Source organism: Agelaius tricolor, unplaced genomic scaffold, assembly GCF_023055355.1.
Source record: "Agelaius tricolor isolate 1412-34295 unplaced genomic scaffold, bAgeTri1.0.p SCAF_2, whole genome shotgun sequence".
Taxonomy (NCBI): domain Eukaryota; kingdom Metazoa; phylum Chordata; class Aves; order Passeriformes; family Icteridae; genus Agelaius; species Agelaius tricolor.
This window is the reverse complement of record NW_027269262.1, coordinates 45,000,045-45,023,767: the sequence shown is the minus strand read 5'-3', so window position 1 is coordinate 45,023,767 and position 23,723 is coordinate 45,000,045. Positions and strand designations below refer to the sequence as shown.

Genomic DNA, 23,723 nt, shown 5'->3' with positions numbered 1-23,723 from the left:
AGAACCAAACCTCTTCAGGACCTCTAGAGCAAGGAATTTGTTCTGGAGGACAAAGCCATTTTGACACCAAGACATAGTAAGAAAATATCAATAATTACTTATCTGTGGTATCAACTGTTCTCATACATTAAATATACACAGATACTTGGCATCTGTTTTTGCTCTCTCCAACTAACCTTTCATGCTGGATCCATCACTCTCTGTACCCTTTTTTTACCAGCAGTGGTGGCATTAGAACGGATTTTTATTGCTGCCTAACAATTCCTATAATGGAGTCCAGTTTCATGTGCTTATTTTGTAGCAACCTGACTGGAGACTTGTATTTTTCAGTGTGGGAGTGTGCCTCAGCCTGGAGGTGTTGAGAAAACCTCCAACAAGAAAAGCTGATAGAGTTCATCCATCTTAGTGAACTTGCCATAGGAAAGTGCTGAAGGCTCTGGACTTTGAAGCAGTAATATTTTTTCAAGAGGGTACTAGTTATGTCAAAAATGTGATTTTTCTCTTCCTGTGAAAATCTGTTCTCAAATACAGTTAGTTAACAAACTACTAAATAAAACCCAGCAAGACCCTGGGACTCCTTTGAGTTCATGTTTCCAATTCCCCTGAAATTCTAAATACAGTGTACAGAATTTAATTGCAAGGAGGGTTCTGAGCTCCTCTGGGGCAGTGCTGGATCCAGGCACAGGGATCAAGACCTATGAGCTTACCATTTGTGTGCTTTTAGTATACAGTCCTCATCCTTGTACTTTGAGAGTAAAATGGTGATGGATTAACAATGTGGATAGTGAGGAGTGCAAGAACAGGAAGCTGCATACCCAGATGAGGTTGTTCATGCTGGGACAGAAAGGAAAGGCAAACTGGGCGGTGTTTTGAAATGAGAGGAGGAAGGTAGGTTAAAATGGGGACTACACAAGTGCTAAAAGCTGGGGAGAAAGATATGGGGGTGCTGGTTGACAGCTGGCTGAACCTGAGCTGGCATGTGGTGACCAAGAAGGCCGGTGGCGCCCTGGCCTGGATGTGGGCAGCAGGACCAGGGCAGTGATTGTCCCCCCTGTACTTGGCACTGGTGAGGCCCCCCCTTGAGTGCTGTGTCTCATTCTGCTCCCCTTACTACAGGAAAGACACTGAGGTGCTGGAGTGAGTCCAGAGAAGGGCAAGGAGCTGGTGAAGAGTCTGGAGAGTGGGTCAGGAGCTGCTGATGGGGCTGGGGATATTTGGCCTGGAGAAAAGGTGGCTCAGAGGGGACCTCATGGCTCTCTACAGCTGCCTGACAGGAGGTCATAGCCAGGTGGGGGTCAGCCTCTTCTCCCAGCAACAGGGGAAAGGACAAGAGCTCATAGACTCCAGCATTGCCAGGGAGATTTGGGGTGGACATCAGGAAGAATATTTTTTCTTGGTTAAGCATTGGAATGGGCTGCCCAGGCAGGGAGTGGGGTCCGCATCCCTGAAAACATTGACTTAGTGCCATGGTTTGGTTGGCATCTTGGTGTTTGGTCAAAGGTTGAATTTCATTATCTTGGAGGTGTTTTCCAACATGATTCTATGATTTTGTAGAGGGGAAGAAAGAGGGGAGGGTAAACATATCCACATTCATGCATTTGCAAAAAGTGAGGAAGTAGATTTTGTCATTTTTCAAGATAGTGCTTCTGAGCCACAGAGAAGAAATGTCTATTCTTGTCTTCTTTAACTCACTTAAATCTTAGGGATTTATATTACCTCCAGTGGCATCTCAGTGTGATGCCTTTGCCCTCCCAATTAAAATTTGAAAATAACTGCAAAGTAAAAGATGTTAAGATGTTGTAGAAAATGTTTGGAAAATCTGTGTAATTTAAGAACAAAGTAGTTTAAATGGAGTTGCAGTTTCAAGTGTGTTTTCAATTTATAAAAAGTGCATAAGACTAAATAGTTTACATTCATGTATGTCTACATTTGTTTTTATTATCTGTGTGAGAGAAGGGGCTGCTCTTTATGATAAAGTCTGTCTTTTTCTCATATTTAATATAAGTGATCCATTTATGTAGAGTTACTTGAGAGCACCTGCTTAAAGCTTTCTGTCACCTGGAGACCTCTGGCTTTATAAGGTAGCCACTCTTCTCTTTCCTTAAGGTATTGTGCCCATTGTCATTTGTCAGAGAATTCAAGAGGATGTTTGAAGTCTTAAAAGGCATAAAATTTGAAATATTGATCTACTTTTTTTTTCAGTTAATATTCTATTTTAAAAACCTATGTTCAAAATATTCACAGTACTGAATAAATTTGGCCATTTGCTTCAGGAGGAGATCTGCAAGGAAGAACTCCTCTTCAAGATAAGTCATTGTACTAAATAGCTACTGCTACAAACTTGTTTCTGCTGTCAGTTGAACATCCTTCCTTGAACATACACAGCCCTGAAATATCAAGTCTATTGTACTGTTTCATAAAGGTATTAATTTGCATGAAATTTAATTGAGACTACCCCAGTGGCTGCCAGTAAAACTGCTTTTAGTGAAGGACAGTAGTGCTGCAGTGTGGTACCTACCTGATTCAAACTCCTCAGCATCTTAAAAATATTAAATCATTCTGTCAAAAGAAAAAAATAAATTAATAAAACAGAAGAATACATTCCAGACTTCACTCTTAAAATCAGTTCATTATATTTGTATATACAGTGTTTGTATTAGGGGATCTGCTTTAATTTACTCTCATGTTTTTAACCAGTCACTTAATATGAGCATCATATGTGTAATGAAGGGTTGATTTTAGGTACTCTCAATCTCTGGTAAGAAGGTAACTTTTGGTCTTAAACCATGTTAATAGTATGAAATTGCAGTATGTGCAGGCTTTGCTGAAATAGTGTAACTTGAATTAACCTTTTCATTGTGGTCCCAGAGAATTGAAAAACATGCCCTGGGGTATATAAAGACAATAAAATACTATCTGTTTCAAGTACTTGTAATATTGGAAATGAATTGGTGTAACCACTAACCTTAGTGACCTAACTCCTGAGTTTGCATTTTGAATAGCACTTCACCAGCCTTTAGTAGCATTTGAAACTTGAAAGTAATTAACTGTTCTTTCAGCATGGCTAACTAAATGCCTTAGGATGCTTTATAAAAGTTCCATTTCACGTCTTGGTTCACAAAACAGCCTAGTGATTTAAATTGATGCTAAATCATTTTGAGTCAAGTCAGAACTGTTTCCAGACATACTATCACTGTATGGAGCCATAGTTTACATACTTCAGGAAGAATAGTTTCAATAAAACTGCAGTATGTTTCTAACTCAGCAATGACATCAGTTTGCCATATATTGCTATTGACATAAAACAATGCTTTCACTGCTGATTTGAAAATCTAAACTCACATATCACAATATCTAAACAATATTCTTTATATCCTGGAATCTGCCACAATATTTTTATAGCTATTTTTATGTCAATTCCAATTAGTAATGCTTAATAGATATCTTTGAAGATGTTCTGGTTTGTTGCCCTTTGTATTGTGTTCTTCATGATAGTAATCACTTAGTTTTTATAAGATGAAAACACACAGTGAATGATGCCTGTGTTTGCTGGTTTGTAGTGTTTTATTTCATCAATTGCTAACAGATTGCACAGAGAGAAGCTTGCATACAAGTTTACCTTGCTAATTAGAAACACCATCTATCTGAGACACAGCTAATCTTCAGTGTACTGAGTGTTCTGAGTTAGTCTTTCTATAAATGAAAAAAGGTAGAATACTGTAGGATAATTACATATTTGTTAAAATAGCAATTCTGCTGTTTCTCAGGAAATACTGAATGCTTCCCAGAGATCCTTTCTCCCTTTTGCTTCCTTCTTTTATTTTCTTTGCTTTAATTGTGACTTTGAAGAGCATGACAAAATGATGAAATAGATAAATTCAACTTCTTGTCTGTTTGGCTACCTGTATCTCAACACAGAGGGAGATGGTTAGCAGAAGAGGCTCAATCTGAATCTAAAGCATAGGGAAGACAGATATCCTTTGTTCATTGCATATTCTGTGTAGCCTTAAGAAGGTGGCAGTGTTTGCTGATAGATATGTTAAGAATGGAAAAGAATATTGGATCAAATAGTGCCTTATTACAGTGGCTTGATTTCATTCTACTTGAATATATTTAACCAACAAGAAGGTGAATTTTTTGCAGATATGATGCATGAAATAGCAGAATAATTTAACCAGGAGGGTAAAAAAATATTTGTTATTTAACTTTAAAAAAGATGATGTCTGCAAATTATTTCTGCAGTCTAATTTAAAATAAGATGTCCATCAAATATTAAATTAAAGCGGGTTTAAAACTTTGGTCGGGTTTGAAATATTCAGAATCCAAATTATCAGGATATCACATGAATGCTTGCTCTGTGATGCAGAATACCATTTCTGTATGGCAGTTAGTGAAAATAGCCATTACATGAAGTAGAAACAGACCTCAAGTAAAAACTCAAGAAATCCTCCAATAGCTTTCATTTAGAAGATCCTTGATTATAACCAAAGTATAAAATTGAAAAATTACTGTACTTACTCTGCTTACACAGAAGTCTGAAAATATGAAGGCTGAGTAGTTAAGTATATGGAAAATAATTCATAAAAAATTCATTTTGTTTCTCTGCAGAAATTCCTATTCTCATTATGTGTAAGGATAGGCTACAACATGAATGGTATCTTGAAAATACTAGTTTTGAGTAGGGTTAATATTAATATCAAGAACAAACTGTATTTGTATGAGAATACCTGAGATTCTTTCTTTTTAAATTGGGAGTTGCCATGGAATGTCGAGTGAATTGAATTCCATTTGCACCTGATTTGGAGTTATGAGGTTTAAACCAAAAGCTACAGGTTAAAATCTCCAACTGAATCTGAATATTGCATTTTAATGAAAATAAGTCAGTCTGTAGTGGTGATTTCTTCATATCCATGTTTTTATGCTGTCTTCAGCTCTAATGTAGTACAAAAGTCATTGCTTATTTGAATGTTTTAGAAGTAGAAAAAATTGAAGTGTAATCATGGCTTGTTATCATACCTCACTGTTTTTCAGAGCCACCAGTTCCCATTGCTCCACCTCAGCTGTCCTCAGTTGGTGCAACTTACCTCTGGATACAGCTGAATGCCAATTCCATCAATGGGGATGGACCCATTATTCAAAGAGAAGTTGAGTATCGGACTTCGAGTGGAAGCTGGTATGACATACAACCTGTGGACTCCACAAGCTATAAGATTGGGCACCTGGATCCTGATACAGAATATGAAATCAGTGTGTTGCTTACAAGACCAGGTGAAGGAGGAACAGGATCTCCTGGCCCAGCTCTCAAAACAAGAACAAAATGTGCTGGTGAGTACTTCAAGGTGACAGGAAAGTTGTAAGCGTGTTTCTAGGGCTGAAGACATAAGTTAATTCACTGGCAGTTTTTACTGTCTTAAACCAGCAGGTTGCAGGAATTAAGACTGAATGGTTTTAAGTATAACATATTGGCATTTTCCAGCTACAGTGACCTTGAAAGCAACCTTCCATGCCACTGTAGACTGCAGATGAAATAATGACTGTGCATGCTATTTTTTTTTCTGATGTCAATTGTATCAAACTTGTAGATAAAGTGGAAAGAGATCCTGGGTAACAGCAAAAGCACTCGCTGTTGAGTCTCAATTAGCAGATGAGGTTTAGCAAAGGACTGCTTTCTTGAGTGACTGACAGCATGTCTCTTTCCTGAATGAGACAGTGCAATTTCTGGTGCGTTGTAGCAATCTTGGCTACTGTTTTGGATGTTATAATTAATAGAGCTGACCTCTGATTGTAATAGCATACAAAGTTCACCTATTTTATAGAAGCAATTGTAGAATAATTTTCAGTAAGACTGGCAGTGATATTAGTTTGGGATTTAGCTGCTCAGAAAATAATAGAGGATACTGTGACCTGGATTTTCTTCAGTCATTACTATTTTCCCCCAATATTTTGAATCATCTCTTTGCTGCTGTAAAGCTGGTGGAAGATAGGCAGGAGTGTAGCTAGAGAAAATGGGAGTAACAAGTGGTATTAGCTCATTGTTCCTAGTCTTTTAAGGAATTACTTAGTCTTACTTGCCTTTTTAACACAAAAAATTGTGTACTTCAACAGAAATAATGTTTCCATTGCATATACTTTTTTTAAAGTCACCTGGCCACCTATCAGTGAGTAAATGTCATTTCAGTTGAATTGAATTGGTGTGATGTCAAACACAAAATGAAATCTAGTTGCTGTCAGAATCGCACATTTATGTTCGGAAGATGCAAACTTATACAAGTACTAATTATTTGATTTTATTTTTGATATTTTTTCTTCCTCTCATAACTGGAAAGAAGTATTTAATGAAAAGTATCAGAAAGCAGTGCAGCTAAATTATAGTAATAGTTGAGAATTTTGTATTTATAAGATTTTCTCTACTAAGCTAAGCTAACTTCAGCTTAGTCAAAAGTGGAGCATACAGATGAAGTATAGCTTCCTTCAGGAGGGTTTCTGGGTCACTATGCCCTTCATAATAATTTAAATGTATGTCTAGACAAGGTAAGTAGATATTTAATACACAATTATTTCAGTTATTTTAGCATTAAGCAGTTTTTCTAATAGTTTTTTCATCTGCTTGTATGATCAGGTAATGGTGTGTTTGCTGCTGTATGAGTCTGTCCTGTAGGATTGTGTTGTGTTACCAACCTTGGATTAGTCACAGATCCAAAATGCAGTGCCAAACAGGCTGCTGTGAAGGAAATTTAACTCCACCTCAGCCAGACTTAGGAGAGAGTGATATCCACAATTTTAGTTATATTTAAGAATATCATATGCTTTGTTTTCTCAGTGGTACGTACTGTTGAGTATTAAAGCAGGTATTCAGTTTCATAAACCATTGTGTACTGGAAGTGTTTTATTACCTGGTAGTGTCTTGTAATACATCAGAATTATTTGTGTTTTCATTAAGCTAAACAGTAACCTTCTTAAATTAGAAGCAGAAAGTTAAATGAGTGAAAAATGTAAATTGAATGATGATATTGAATCTGTCTCTACAAATTGGCTTTTTTTATAGCAGAAGACCCTGCTTTGAAGGTGTAGTGGTTATTGGTTAACTGTTAGCAAGTGACATGCTAATAACTGGCCCAAGGGTTTAAAAAGAGATGCTGATAAACTAATGACGGTATAATTAAGCTGGGTAGGAGTAAAATAATGCCAGTCTCCAAAGCATACCATAGAATTAATAAAACAGGAGTCTTTAAGAGAAGAATCATTGCACCTTTTTAATTACTGTGATAATTGCATGCTGCTTGCCTGTTCCCTAGGGGAAGATAGTGAACTGCTTGGAGACTTGAAGCAGTATGCTAGGCATTCAATAATCTTAATAGTTCTCCAAAGCATTTGAAATATGTTTTCATTTTAGCAAAATGAGATTTCAGAGGCTTGTAATAGACAAGTCTTATCTATAACTTTATGAAATAAAAGCATCTATAATTAGAATGCAAAGAAAAAAAATTTCTCCAGACTCGGTTGCATCACACTTACTGGAGCAGTTGCCACTTCAGAAAGTGCTTTGTTTCCTTTTGATGAAATATAGTGTAAGTGCTCTTTCAGTGTAATTCTCAGAAAGCCAGAGAATTACATTGAGGTCTGGATTAGATTTAACCTAGAATGTGAACAGGTTTGAAGGAGTTTAATGGATTTTGGCCATGGTAAACCACATTTGAGTCAGACTCAGAAAGAAGGGGTTTTCTCATTTAAAGGTATGAAGTGGAGGCCTTACCAGATTGTCTGGAATTTAAACCACCTGTTCCTATGCTGAAATCTCCCTCTCCCCACAGCCATCTCATATGGTGTTGTGAACCTAGAATACAGAATGCCAGGGATGGGGCATCCACAACTTCTCTGGGCAACCAGTTCCAACTGCCTCACCACCCTCATAGTAAAGAATTTCTTCCTAATATCTGATGTAAACCTACTTCCAGTTTGAAGCTCTTCCCCTTGTCCTATCACTATTGTTCCTGATGAGACCCAGTCTGACCCAAAACCAGTGGAACTGTCCATAGTAAAACTAAAGTAGATATGTTGAAGGATTAGTAAAACAGACTGTGTTATATAGTTTCTTCTTATCCATATCAGTATTTCTGTGGGTAGATTTATTAATTTCAGGGCTTTCCAGCATGCTTTGTCTTTGACATTCATTGCATGATACAAATCTTGATCTGGTCTGTGTCTCTGCATTCTGGTGGTGAAACAGTGCCCCAGTTAAAACACACTTGAATAATGCAGAACTGCTAAATGAGCTCCTACGAATTTATTTTTTTTCTTTGCTATGGCCCCGCTATTAGGAGACTTTATTTCTAATTTATGTTGTTCCTTGAATCTGCTGGTGAACAGATACATCTTAAAGACAGCTACCTTAGGAAGAAAAGTTAAAATAAAATACCTCCCTCCTGCTAAAGGAGGGGATTGTTAAGGCTCCCTAGGAAAAGTTTTCTTTTTCTCATAATTTTTTTTTTCACTGTGACATTTGGCATAATTTCTGAAAATTAGCATATTTTCCTTTACTGAACCAGAAAACTCTATTGTAACTTAGGAAAATGGAAAAAATAAATAAAAGAATCTTCTTACGAATTATCTCCAAACTGTGGAGTTTTTTAATAGTCAGATCTCTACTTCTTTGTGCTAAGACACAATTACTGCCCTGGAGTATTTGCAAAAACAATCACTGTCAATTTAACCGATAATTTTCATACAGTGAAGTAACAGGAATGTTTTAATTAACATAGTTGATTTTGCTGTCTCTTCTATCCCATCACCTGAGCTTGTCAGGAGGAAAGCTGTTACTCCCAGTACAACTGAGCTCTTGAAACACTGCTGCAGGTTTGTTTTGAAATGTCTGGTACTCCTAGAAGGCTTGTTACGAACTGGAAGAACAGAGCAGAGGAACTCTTTAAATCCCCTCTCTTGAAAATGAATAATCTTTGTTTTTCTCAGTTTGCTCACTGCTTTGCATTCAGCTGGTTATTCTTCCAAAGTGTCAAATTGATTTCACCTGTTCTGTGCTGCCCACTGGCATCCACTGGCATTGTGAAAAAAAATCTGTGTGTCAGAATACACTGATGGAATGAGTATCCTCTTCCCTCTGATCAATTCAGACCTGCATCAAGTTGCACAAGGCAGAAGTTCTCTGGGCAGATGGCACAGGCCAGGAACTCTCTGAACCCTGTATTGAAATTCAGTGTGCTCAGGTATGCTGGGCAGTACTCAGTGCCACCACTTTTGTCCTGCCCTATGACATGGAGCACTGTCCAGGTCTTCAGGATGGACAGTCTGTATCTTCTTGTGAACAACATTCAGAATAATAAGTCAGTTTTGCAGTTGGTTTTCCCTGTTTTCCACCTTTCTTTTGTTATTCTCTTGTTAGTCTCTCCCTTTGTCAGTGTCCATGTCCTAGTCTTTCTTGAAACTCAGTGGTGCTTACTGCTGATTTCCATGCCCTTCACTGTTAGGAAAGATGAGTTCCTTCCTAAGAACTTCTCTAGGTTGAAATGGCAGCTGCCTTTCTCTGTCCTTCAAGACTGCAGTCTCTTTACCTTTTTGCCTCAAGAAAAGAGGAAGGATCTTAGTGTCACTTAGTGTCATTAAGTTATTCCTTCTCATTGCTATACCATGGGGAGCTGCCTGTGAAGAGATTCAGGATTTTTTCAGGCATATAACGAAGTCTTAACAGTGCTTAGTTTTGTGATCATAGGAAAATGTCAACTTGAAGCCATACTGCAGGTTTTTTCCCACGTCTCTTTCTCTTAGTAATTTTCTTCAGAAGTTTTAACCAAGGTTTTTGCAGCGGTGTTGTATTAGAGCTCGACCTCAGGTCAGAGACATCTGAACCCTGAGGAGTAGGGTGCTGATGTTGCACCATTTTATTTTCCATGGAAAAGTTCCATGATATTTCTAAAGCCTCCATTCCTGACCTGAAACTGTAATAAACTTTAGTAGAAAGTTGCATTGATTTATCAGAGCTAGAAGTCCACAGAGAACTTAGATTTTATTTATGGTTTTATTATGAAAGTAAGATCCTACTGTATTGTCCTTTTTTCTAAAGCCTTTCTTCTACAAACTGTCTCATATGAGGTCTCTTTCTCCTAAGGGTAAAAGCTAGTTTTGGATTTTTTGCACTGTAGCAGGTGATTTTTCAGCTTTCAGAGGTGCAGGAGGTAAACTGAAAGATTTTAATAAAATTCCAAGAAAATACTATGTAGTGAGATATATGTCCATCTGTCTGTATCACTGGTCACTTAATTCTGATAGGGAAACAAAACAAATGCATCTTCAGAAAACACAAATGGTTTTCAGTACTGACTAATGTATTAAAGCTCTTCTTTGACAGCCACTTGTCTGGAAACAAGGTGCCCAAGGTGCTACTCACTGAGATGACTTCTCTGATGCTGTTTAACAGAACAGCTTCCATTGTGTTATCAAGAATCTTGGGGTGGAAAAAACCCAGATAATCCAAATTCCTCCCATACAAAAATCTCTTTAAATCCAGTTCTATTCCTCTTCGTCTTACAGTCTAGAATTTCCCCTAGGAGTCCTATAAGTTCCTGGGGGAAAAAAAAAGGAAAAAACACCAAACAAAAAACTACAGTCTGGATAGTCTCACCATAAACCCTGGGAAGATGATGGAACAGCCATACTTGGAAACCATTTTTAGGAACACAAGGGACAAAAACATGATCAGGAGTGGTCAGCATAGATTCACAGAGGGGAAGTCATATTCCTGGACTCTGCTTTAATACTCAGATCATGATCTTTCACTGTATTCCTGTCCTCGTCTGAAGCTGTTTAAACAGTGAGGTGAAGTGTGATGGAAAGACTTAAACACAGACAGAAGTTGAAGTTACACGGACTGCATTGTTCTGGATGCTTCTCTACATTTGTTGTTGGCAGTGGTAGTGAAAACAGAACATTTTGTTTTAGGAAATAAACACCATGAGAATATCTGCCCCTTCATCTCAAATGGGTCTTTCCTTTGCAGGGGAAATAACAGGTTGGTTCTCCATTCAGTGAATTTTCAGCCCATGAACACAAAAACTTCTAATATTGGCAACCAAGAGAACTGGACTTATATAGAAATTACTAATACCTGCACTTTTGTGTCTCCATTGGTCCCTAAATAAATAGGTTTTGATTATATAAAAATCCAGAGATCTCACTTGGGAAACAGAACATTTTAACTCCCCACCACGTGAAGGGGAGGGGAAAAAAAGAGGACAGGAAAACTGCTGCAAGTATGTAGGTCTGTTGGCTCTTTCTGACACGTGTGCTCTGAAATATGAGAGGAATATAGACACAGTCTAGTGTAGGTAGGACACAGAGCATGAAACCTTACTGTCAGATCAGTTTGTTTTGAGAAGTTGCACATTAGAATAAGGAGAAACATTTGGGATTTTTTCCTGACAGTTACAGCTGGTTTAATATACAGCTGGAAACAGAGGAATAATAACTGCCATGCCTTGGTTGTGTGAAAAGCAGTGGTGTCTTATAGATGGTGAGTTATTTTTTCACTTTAACAGATTCCCATTTCAAAACATTTGCAGAGGAAGAAATTAACCTGCTCTTTAAGACAAATGAACCTTCACTAACTTAGAGCAAACCTGAGGGGCAAAATTATTAATTTCACATCTTCCAGGTGGAGGCAATGTGAATAAAACATAATGACCCTTAAGGAAAGGTAGATAATGACTTCTCCTGTGACATATCTTCATCTCCAGTCTTTGCTGCAGTCTCTTATTAGTTACAAGGATAGGCTCAAAAATACTCAAACAATTATTGTACCCAACTTCAATTCAGGAAGAACTGCTTTGTTACAGTGTGATAAAAACCCTGCAAGCTGGGAATGTACTGGTCATAAATAAAAGACTGCCATGTGGGCATGTTTAATGAAAGTGGTAAATAATAAATACTTGTAAATATTTGTAAAAAACCACCATGTTTACAGAGTGTTCCTTAGTATTACTCTGTTCTGAAAAAATGAAATACAAGCTGTTTCATAGATGCTTTGGATCTCTCTTCTCAGGAGTGTATTATTACTGCAGATTTAAATTAATGCATTGGTACTCTGTTATTAAAAACAATTAAAAATAGCAGGAATGGGCATTCTCTGTATTTCCAGTGAAATTTCATAGGTGCCTTGAAATTTATCCTTACCAACTTTATGCTGAGTACTTTCTCTCCTCTTTTGAGGCCTATTTTTACATCAGCTGTTCCATTAAAGCTCTTCTTTGACAGCCACTTGTCTGGAAACAAGGTGCCCAAGGTGCTACTCACTGAGATGACTTCTCTGATGCTGTTTAACAGAACAGCTTCCGTTGTGTTATCAAGAATCTTGGAGTAGAAAAAACCCAGATAATCCAAATTCCTCCCATACAAAAATCTCTTTAAATCCAGTTCTATTCCTCTTTGTCTTACAGTCCAAGACAAAGAGGAATAGAGTTACACCATATTGTCTTCCACTCATAGGCAAACTTCATTTTTAATTATGTTAATCCTATGGCAAAAGCTTTGGCAAATGAAACAGGAAAGTATGGCTTTTCCTCTGACTTGGTCTTTAACAGAATCAAAGCAAAATCTTTTATACATTTGAAGTGACGAGTGTATATTTACTTCAGTTTGTCTAAAAGACTAACTGACTGTGTGTGCCAAAGAGTGTGTATGTGTATATACAGACACACGCATATATCCCCATCTCTTTTTCCTTCATATACATATGAATGTATCAACCCTATGGCCAAAGAGAATTTAGGCTCTAAAGGGCAGTTTTCTTGCTTAAAAAAAAATCTATATATAGTTGCATGAACTTCTAAGCCGAGTCTAAAATCTCCTTTTGTTTTAGGCGTTAGGAAAATACGATTTACCATAGACATCTGTGGTACTAAATATCACCACCTTGTGAAAGTAATCCCACTTTCCCTTATGACAGACCTGCATGGCAGGAGGGAGCACACAATTAACAACAAATCTGTTGTCAAATGGAGTATTTGATCTTAGGCTTCTGATTGTTTACCCTGAGCCTCCTGAATGGGGGCACTAGTTTGGCTCTCTCATCTTCTGGAATTAAATTCTAGCAGTACTGTATCAAATCAGTTTAAATTTTAAGCGAGTTATTTGGATGAAATTTGCCAGTGGTTTTAAAGGGTGTTGAAAGATGGAAATGGATGAACAGACAGGCATGCTCCTTGGTTTTAATATTTTAAGGCTCACTCTTTTGTTTGAGACTGTTAGACCATGTGCTGTCTTGCCCAGTAGCTTTAGCCAGCTTTAAAAGCACATAATTGCACAATTCTATTGAAGTATCTATGAAGCATGAAACATCCAGGAATGATGTAGAAACACAGAGCTGCTTTAGGTTTTAAACCTTTTAGTAGTTTGAGTTTTTTTTCCAAATTAATAAAAAAGCATAATTATCAAAGGTTTTTAGAAAGAATGGTATATTAATTTTACCTCACTTCAAAGGAGAATGAACAACTACACTACTCAGGTGCTTCTGGGTTTTTTCAGTGCTTGGGAGGCATTTTGGCTTTGAAAACCTGTTTGTTTTGAACTGTAGAGTCGTTTACAGAATTTAGTCCAACCTCCTAAAGGTTCCCAGGAAGAAAAACCTGGTGCTAAGTTCTGGCTTTTCTGGTAATATCTTCTTCTGTAAAGTTCAATTACAACTTTATAACCTAGACTGTAGGCTATGTGTCAAGTTTGAGACCTGAAATCTGGGCAGACCCTGATGAAAAGATATCCTGATTTTGGAGGAAAAAAATACTCTGTCTTCCAGAGTACTAGACTGTTGCAGTGCTGTAAATAGGTAATTCTGTCCTACAATCCAAGGAGCTCTCATGGTGAGCATGCATGCATGACATTTCTGTTTACAACAAAAACAAAGTTGAGACAGTTTACAGAGCACTAGACCTCAGCTTCTATAGCTGTAAAAAAAGAGGGGGTTTTTATTGATGATCCATCTAATTGCTGTTGAGTGTGTTGTTTAGGAAGAGAGGGGCATACCCATGGAGCTGGGATTCTTCCAGATTCTTATTAAGAGGCCAGAAAAATGTAAGTGAGGAAAGATGCTCTGTATTCTTTTTTTTTCCTACTCTGTGTCTACATGGCTAAGTGAATTCTGGCCCAGGAAAAAAAACATTTTACATTTTACTCAGCAAGGAAATACTAACTTAAATCTTTAAGAAGAAGAAAAAAATAAAATTGGGAAAGGCTTTGCTTAGCATTATCACGAGGTACTGAGTTAAAAGACAAATAGTGGAGATTAAAATCAAATTTCCAGTAAAGTTTATTACTTATGGCTCTTGCATTTCAGTATGCCCAACCATCTCAAATACTTTCAACAACTTTGTTTTCAAATTTATACTTTTGATGTCTGCATTTAGGTATCTTTTAATTTACACCATGATTTGAGCACACTTGTTGTTATTTAAAATATATTAACAACTATCTCTGCATTTAGTTCATGCTTACTCATTCCATTAAATTTGATCCACTTCCTGGAAGGAGAAAGAAGGGCTTTCTTTTGGGAAAGGGTGAGTTCAGTTTCATTTGTTAGTTCATTAGTTGGTACTTTTGAAAAGCACTCTGAAGGTATTTTGGTGCCAAAGTTTTGCAGTAGAAAATACGTTAATAGTGGACTGTTATCTTTTAGAATTATCATATAGAAAATGCATGTAAAGCAAAAAGGTAATAAGTGTTTACTCTTGACATGCAGAACTGCCTTTTCATTTCTAAAAATTTATGTTCTTTGGGAACAAAAATCAAATTGTCTGTCAGTTGCTCTTTGTTTTGACTATTTCTGCAGATGTTTTGTTGGCAATTAGCTTAAAAAAATTTGAAAAAATTTTCTTAATTACTGCTGCATAGTGTTGAATTTGAGAGGATGAACCAATGTGTAACTGGCATGTTTGGCCAAGTAAATGAAAAAAATAACTTTTAATGACCTGAGCATAATTATGGGTGACTTTGGAATGACGACTGGCAAAAGTTGTACTATAATTAAATTTCCATTATAAATGTTTCAGTTTTTTGTCTGACATGTGGGGCTAGATTGTCAAGAGTATTCATTTATAAGAGGAAAAATTAGAGAGCTATAATTTATAATTCAGGGTAATCAATGAAAGCATTTCTTTTGTCAAAAAACCTTTCACTGAAAAACAGCATTGTATTGTTAGTTGTTTTAAAAAGAAACTAAAAATCCTTTTGTTACTTTTTTCACTTACTGTAAAAGGAGATGAAAAATTCTGGTGGTTGAATCATGCTGTAATTCACAGTAATATTATGCAGATAGGGCTTCTCAGACTGTTTCTCTTTATTAACCTTTACTTTGTGTAAGTCTATATCTAAGGCTGTTTATGAAGAAATATGATCTTTTAAAGGCCATCTTAGCAAGATCCTGTTTAGTCTTGAACAGAGTTGTTTCTGATAGAAGTGACAGTGTATTCTCATTTTCAAGCTGTCCAGTTATTGAGATGGACCCTTTACTTTCCAGTACTGGAGTCTCAAAGAAAATGAATAAATACATTATAAGGCTACTCCATTCATTCCTACATAATCTTTCAAAGGGAGCACCAGCAAAGATTAATATTTAAAAAGTTCGGGTACCAGATTTTTGCAGGCAAGAGCAGATCTCAGAATCACTGTCATTTAACAATTAGATATGTCATTCTTCTTCCATACACTCATTTGGTCTCTGCATTTACGGTACTGTTTTATGTGCTTCAATTATCACTGTTAATTAGGCACAGGTCTAATTGCACTCTGATTCCTCTTGATATACTATCTGTTTGTTCTTTAAGTGAAATGTATATGCCATTCATCTCAAATATGGCTGGACTCTTGACTGAGTAAAAATTACTTTCATCTTACCTATGAGACTGTTGAAACAATGAACTATTATTGCTCTGATAACATCACAGAACAGTTTGCCATGGATCTTCCAAAACTAATTTATTTCATTCTGGGTTACAGTGACACAATCTCTGCTAAGCAGTTAGTTTACAATTTGGTACTGAGTTCCTAAAACAAGTGCCTTGAAAATAGTTTATTTTCATAACGATAATTTTCAGAGACTGTCTACTAAAATTCAAAGTGGTTGTTTACTGCTGTGTGTACTACCACTTTACTGTAAATCTCTCCAGTTACAGATCATTGCTTATGAAAGCAGTCAGTGTTAAAATCTTAAAAATCTGTTATGAAAGTACTTTTCTGCTTTTATTTTTATGCTCTGCAGTAGTTGCTTCCTGGTTGTTACTGCAAGCTGCTGAGACCTGTTTGTATGTCTTCTTTCTTTTCATGCAAACAACGAGTTTTAATCTTCACAAAATGATTTATGCACCCATTGTTCAAATATACGATTTGCAATTAGATAACATCTTAGAGGTTTATTCTGCATTTGGAGCTTTACAGATGCACAATGTTGCAATGGATCAGATAAGAGGTTTTTTCTTTAAAATGTTTTGAGCTGTCTTCTGTTATTGAGAAATTTAAAGTGGCATGGCCTTAGATGTCTTCTGTAACAATTGTAATCTAATCGCAGTTGATTTGACAAGTTGAATTGCTGAAATGGCAGGGCAAGAGTGTTCTGCCTTTTCCATGTCTTAACGATGCACAAAGAAGAAAAAAGTAACATTCAGAGAATTCTATAAATACAAGTAAATCCTAGACTCATCTAAACATTTAATTATTTCTTCATAGCAGCTAGCTTATTACGAGCAACTGATGGGAGCAAATCTTTATGAAGTCCTTAGATTGTATATAAATAATGACTTATTTTTCAGATTTACAACACATGCACCTAGGTTTATTTTTGTCAGCACAAGTAACCAATTCCTTTTTTTTTTTTTTCCCTCCACAAGATTATTTCTTGCCCTGAAGGGATGGTGGAACTATTAAACGATGATGGAAAGACACATAACAATGGATAAGTTAATTTAAAACTCATTTTAAGCAAAGGCTGAACTATGTTTGCTAAAAGTTTCCATCATGATAAAAGAGGAAGAGTAGCCATTTCAGAATAAGCTGCTAATTGGCAATGTTGCACAAACAGTTGGTAAGGGACTGGTGATAAAATGTTTGTGACAGCTGTGTGCACTGGTGTCTCTAGGCATATACTTGCTTGTGCTATTTCTCATGCAAAACATTAAATACAAGGTTAGCAAATGACTTCAGAAGTTACTTAGTTGCTTTTACATGCCTGGCTAAAAGGAAATGCATTGAGTTAAGTTAAAAGTAGTAGTAGTGACTATCTGATATTTTTCAGTATGAAATATTAAAGAATATATCCTATTCAGATACTGTTTTAAAAGAAACTGACAGTGACTTCATTTGTCTTGGCTGGTACAAAATTGTCCAGGTATTCAAATCACACTTTTGCATTGCTATAAAAGAGGAACAGGGCACATGATGTAGAAAACAAAACAAAAAAAAAAATTGCCTGTTTTCAATTTTAAGTTTCCACAAGTACAAAAATTACTGGTTTTGTGTTTGGGATGGGGAAAAAAAGGCTTCAGTGGTGTTGCAGTGATACTAGATATTAACATTACAAATGGAATCACTTTTTCCAGTAAAAAACAGAAGGTGAGATGTGCAGCAACTCAAGAATGCACTAGAATGAAACAACCTGCAGGAACATACAGAAGGTGTCATGGGTCAATAAGCCTTTACCTGTTCACAGATCAAAACTTGTAGAAACCTGGCATGCATTACAGATATTACAGATCCTAGTTCTTCATACAGAGAAACAAAAGGCAAAAAAAGTGGCTTTCTGGGCTGGGTAGGGGAGCAGAAGTGAAATCTCTCTATTTTTGAGGAGGGGAGAGGAGTAAGCGTATTTCAGATAGAAGCATTCTAGATGAGGTTCAGGAGACCTTGAGTCCTTTCCTTTTGTAAAAGTTTTTGTTTGGTTGAAGCTCATTAATCCAGTCCAACCTGGGGCTGCATTTTTTGCTGATTTCCAGCATTTTTATTTGCTTATATCAGTCCTCATTCTCATTACATTCCTGTTTTATTCGTTATGTTTAGCTCCAGTTTTTGGGTAGCATTTTATGTGTAAGCCACATAACAAAATAGGTTATGTAAGCATAATCCTGAAAAGCACAGTTGATAAAGCAATAATTGAAATAACACTAGATTTTGGTTCTCACTGCTAATGATCTTTTGCTGAAAAAAAAAATTCTGAGGCAAGTCTATGGTATTTATCAGGTGTAATCATGGAAACAAAGAAATGTTTGTTTTTAAGGTACTAATAAGCAATCTTATTATGCTGTATAATTGTATTTCCATCATGCTGTTATTTCAGGTCATTTTATTTTGGCAAAATTAAATATCAGCCAGTAAAACTAGACTTAATTTTGCTTCCTATGATCAAACTTGAAAAGGTTTTGTCAATATTTTCATAATAAACTTTCTGTTGATTTTGCCCTGCAGTTGCTATGAGTAATCTAAGGAAATTCTGTGGTTCCTTGCACAGCTTAGTGCCTATGGAAACAATAAATACTACTCCTGTAAACTTATTTTCTAATATTCAGCAGAAGTATAAGTTTCCAGCTAAGAGCTGCCTCAAGCTTTTACATAGGCTATCAGGAATGGTGGTTGTGCTACTGAGTTTGTATCTTTGGTAACTTGTAGTCAGCATGGAAGGAGAGAGAGATGCTGTTAAAGGTTGATTGAAAACAGAAGCCAAAGTGGTTTTGCTTATCTTCTAAAGGACTCCTTTATTTATTTCCTATTTTAAATTTGTCTTTTAAATTTTGATCTGTTTCTACTGAAAGTAAAATGCTTCTAGAGATACTAACCTACTGCATCTTTGTTAGTACTCACAAGTCTCTTTAGGGATAAAGATAAAGCATTTTGGGATGAAGGTAAGATCAGTTCCTCCTATCAAGTATGTAAAAAGACCTGCCTGGGCTGTTGAACAGTTATAGTCCTACTACCTATTGATGAAGGACAAAAATCAGTTGCTTTCCTAAAATAAGATCTAGTTTAAACCCTCTCTTTTAGGACATTGTTGATTAAGTTCTGCGATATAATGCAAGATGGTGCTTTGACTTTCTGAATCTGAGCAGGATGTGTTCTTATTCTAAACAGAGAAGACAAGTGTCCCCTTAATCTTCCAAACTGTATCCATTAATTTTAGGTGGGCTATTGCCAAGGTTAAAGTATAGCACACTGACTCGGCTCAATTTCAGTAGCTTTTTCAAGGATGATACTATTTGTTCTGTCAGTGGAGATAGAAGTTGCCCAAAGATCTAATATAAACAAGAGAATTTCCATACCAGATAAAAAGACCAAATTCTGAAGTCAACTGCCATGGATTTTATGCAGCTGATTTGAAATACTATGAGAGGTGCCAAGGAATTGTGCTGCTTAAGAATAAGCTCACAACAGTACAGTGTTACCAGCAGAGTTTCATGTTCTAGAGGAAAATAAAAATAATTCTCCCATTTTGTCAGAAGGATTGGATTTGTTTGCATTCTATTTTTATTCTTAATGGAAGAGGAGATGTTTTCTGGAGGGTCTTTTTTCATCAGATTTCAGATAGTAACAGAATTATCAAGGTTGAAAAAGAATGTCTTGTTAATTCATCAGCCTAGCACCACATAGTTGCCCCTCAAGTGCCGCAGCCACATGCTTCTCAAATGCTTCCAGAAATGGTGGTTCCACCACCTCCCTGAGCAACATATTCCAATGCCTCTTTCAGAGGCAGAATTTTTTTTTTTTTCTAGTATCTAGTCTAAGCAATTCAGGGCCATTACCTCTCATCTTTTCACTTGAGACATGGCAGAAGGGAGGAATCTCCACCTCACTACACCCTCCGATAGTTGTACAGAGCAATAAGGTCACCCCTCAGCTTCCTTCTTCTCCACACTAAACACCTCCAGCTCCTTCAGCTATTCCTCATAAGCCTTGTGCTCCAGACCTTTTGCCAGCCCAGTTGCCCTTCTCTGGACATGCTCCAGCACCTCAATACCTTTCTTGCAGGGAGGGACCTGAAACTGAACATAGGATTCCAGGTGTGGCCTCACCAGTGCTGAGTACAGGGGGACAGTCACTGCCCTGGTCCTGCTGGCTTCACTATTCCTGAGATGGTGTCAAATGCTTTATGGAAATCTAGGTAGACAGGACTCATAAGCATGTCACTTTTGTCATAAAAGCAAACAGGTTGGTGAAGCAAGACCTGCCTTTTCTAACCCCACGCTGGCTGGGCCCAGTTCTGTACTTGTCCTGTGGTGTGTGTGGTGGCACTCTGGATGTTCTGATCTGCCAAGGTCAGGCTGGGAGGCCTGTACTCTGACCCTGCTTGTAGATGGGCTTTTTCTAATTTCCAGTTAGCAGTGTGAAAAAGACTAAATTATAATCCCAAAAATATATGTAATATGTTGCTGTAGGTGAATCAGTATAGGGTGTATAGATTACCTATATATCCCCTTTCTTTTTTTTCTTATTTGTTTTTTTTTTTCATGAACTATAGCATATTTTTCGTGTATAGGACGTTTGTTCAAAATACAGATTATTCTTATCTGTGCTATCTGCTTTTTCAGTTTATTTCACTTAGTTTCTTCTTGTGACAGCTTCTTTTGTCTAGACTCTATCTTTTACTTTTCTTCCTCTGCTTCATATTTTGCTTCTGGTTTACAAAACTCCTTCATTAAAAGAGTAGCATTTAGAACCAAATTACACTTCAGTCCCACTGAAATAAATATACATACCTGTAAAATTGTGGTAAATTTTATGCTATTCCATTTTACTCTGTTTGGTGTGGTAAGACTGGATGGAGTGAAAATATGAAAATTATCTTGTTTGATGATATAGGCTGTAGGTTTGCTTTACTGTTAGTATCCAGTCCACCAGAAATGGAAATGCAAGAAATAAAACAACTAAGAGATTATGATCTAATGGACAGTATTTTTTTCTTTTTTCCCCCCCAACTTTATATAGGTTAAAAAAAAATAAAATTGCTGATACATATGAGATTTAAAATTTTTCAAAATACAGAATCCTTTAAAAATACGGGCCATTGATGCATTATTTAAGATTAGAATTGTAGCGCTTTGTTTGTAAAATGATTAAACTTTGTTTTCTTTTGCAATGCTTTCAGAAAGAGATGTGAATTGTCACAGGATAGAAGAGGTTTGGCCATAGCAATTACCACAAAAATGCTCTCAGCCTTGGACACCTGACAGTTGAGCTAGGATTTTATGACTCTGTTCTGATCCTTTCCATTTCTTCTTAGTTCTGCTTTTGGGGCTAGAAACTTCCCTGAAACTTTGGCTAAGTGTCTCTTTCCGTTGTGACCTATTGTCTTTGGCCAGCCAAGGTCTGCTGCAGTCTCCAAAGGGATTGTCAATAAGAGAGAAGAAGCTCTTTTCTGTCCTGTGGAGGAATTATATTTGGCATAGGCACTCTTCAGGTGCTTCAAGCAGAACTGCCCTGTGAAACAGATCACAGAAATCCCAAAGGGAATAATGTCAAAAGAATGAAAGAAATGTGAATGTCCTGCATCATCTGGTTAATCTTCCTTGTAAAATAAAGAGCTGCTTCAGAGCTGAATTTGATCCAAGAAACTCTTGACAGTTTCTTTGATGCTTTTTCAAACCAGAAGGGATATTTTTTAACTTAAAGTTTTAGCATTGAAAGGATGTCTACCATTGATACATATGTGCCATTTGGTTTCTCTATGATCCTAGGAATTAGTAAAGCATTTTTGAAACTTGTGGTGATGAACCTTTTTCTTTAGTTGGGTTACACTTTTATCAAGTCATCAATCTCATCTTCACTGGAGCACTGACTCCTCCAGGGATTCAGATAAACACCAAAAGAGACAGAGCTGCTCTTTCAGAAATTAGATTTAGAAAAATGAAAGCTGCATTTCTGCACAGCTTTCTAGAAATACATCATGTTTTGGATTATTCAGAGTTAATGATTTTTTCCCCACAGAGACAGTGAACCTGCTCAAAAAGTGCTAACTTCAGCATGAAACCATTCCTGGATGCAAAGGAGTAGCTGGGATCCAGTTACTAATATTCTAGTTGACACAAACCTTTGTGACACTGTGTACAAGGAGGGGCCACTAGCAGACAGCATCATTCTGGACCTCTTTTCACTCAGAAAAGAAATAAGCTTAGGAATTTGGACATCTGTCAAAAAGTTGGCACAGCCTTCGTATCTTAGAATAGGAGAGTGTTAAATTGTTGAGGAAAGTCCCTAGAAATGAGAAGATTTAGGAAATAGTTCTTGGACTTGTTTCAGTGAGTATTTTTGCAGAAAAACATAAGGAGGAGTATTGGCTTCCCAAAGGGCTGGATTCCAGCCCCAGCACATATGCTTTTCCATAATTTTTTCTCCAGTTTCATGGTTTCCCTAGAAATGTAGAGCTGAAAATTATCAGGCAAATTACCAAACATCCAAGTAGATTTAGCCATAGATTTTTTTTCCCATTAGAGAGACAAAAGCTAAGGTATTTGCTTGGAGGCTGCCTGCTTTTTCACAGACCAGTTTCATTCAGTCTCACTGCTTTGCTTTTGAAAGTCAAATTTTGAGAGAACTGAGAGGTATTCAGAGAAAGCTATTCTTGGTGCCTAGTCTTTTAAGAAAGAATCATGAAATCAGTATTTTAAAAGGGGATGAAAAGAGATTTACAGTCTCTATAAATCCTATTACCATGCAGATATATAGTGAATTTTTTATATGTCATGGATTGAAAGATCTTTAGGAAATATAAAAGTGATACCTTATTCTTTCTTGGAAAAAGCCAATTTATTCAGCCACTTTCTATAGAACCAGAGTATGCTATAATAAGTAGCAGGATCATCATCAGGTAGGAACAGCACTTGCAGATCTTAAATGTCATGGATTATACCTTAAATGTTGACTTGTGTAGAGATCTGCTGTCAAGATACAGTTATACAGAATATAGCTATTGCTTGGGAAATTGTTATTAGCAAAAGGAAAGAAAAAGGAGGAAATATGTAATGATCCTTTCAACAGTCTGCAAGACATAGTATTTCATATTGCAAAATCATCTTTCTTTTCCATGGCTGCAAACAGCAAATAAAAAAAATGGGCAGAGCAAAGCAGATGGAAAAAGTGTTTTCATTTTCTTTATGAACTGACTTAAATCTCAAGGAAGGTTGGCATATGAAAATGGCAGTTTCAACTACAAAATTTCCTGAAATATTTCATCTTAAGTATATTCTAACCACAAGAGTATTTTCCACATCTTGGACTGATACTACTGTATTGGTACTAAACTTCCCTGAAGTCTGTTCATTAAGACAGAGGGAACATATGATTAAATTCAGATGTTAGTATGTTTTCCCTCATGGCTAGTCTGTGGTTTGTAGAGCTGCAAATGTTTCTCTCCTCATAAAAGAAGCAATTCCTTAACTTTAATGATACCTATAGTTAAGTGTGGTTCCAAAACACATAGCAGAAATGATGTAGAAACTAATTACACCACCTGAGTTTCACCGTAAAAACTCATGTAAAAGAAATCTATGGTGAGGTTATGGGTCTTAGTCATCTAGTATTTTTCGTGCTTTTATTCTGATTTATTTTGATTTTGTTTCATTGTGCTTGATTCATTTATTGTATAGTGTTTTCATTTTAACCATGAGGTTAAAGAAAAAAAAAAAAGAAAAACAGCAACAGAAAAATCCATACTGTGTGGTCTTCTCCTGGTTTTTTTCATGGTTTTATGG

General features: G+C 36.6%; 1 protein-coding gene across 7 annotated transcripts in view; it reads left to right on the top strand.

Annotated features, from left to right (window-relative positions):
• The window catches only part of PTPRM (protein tyrosine phosphatase receptor type M), a 438,108-nt gene that overhangs the window by 169,528 nt on the left and 244,857 nt on the right, over nucleotides 1–23,723 (top strand). For all 7 annotated transcript variants that reach the window (XM_071417369.1, XM_071417357.1, XM_071417352.1 and 4 more), the window contains exon 7: nucleotides 5,032–5,325. In XM_071417369.1, the coding sequence (XP_071273470.1) occupies nucleotides 5,032–5,325 (294 nt within the window). The remainder of the gene's footprint in view (nucleotides 1–5,031; nucleotides 5,326–23,723) is intronic.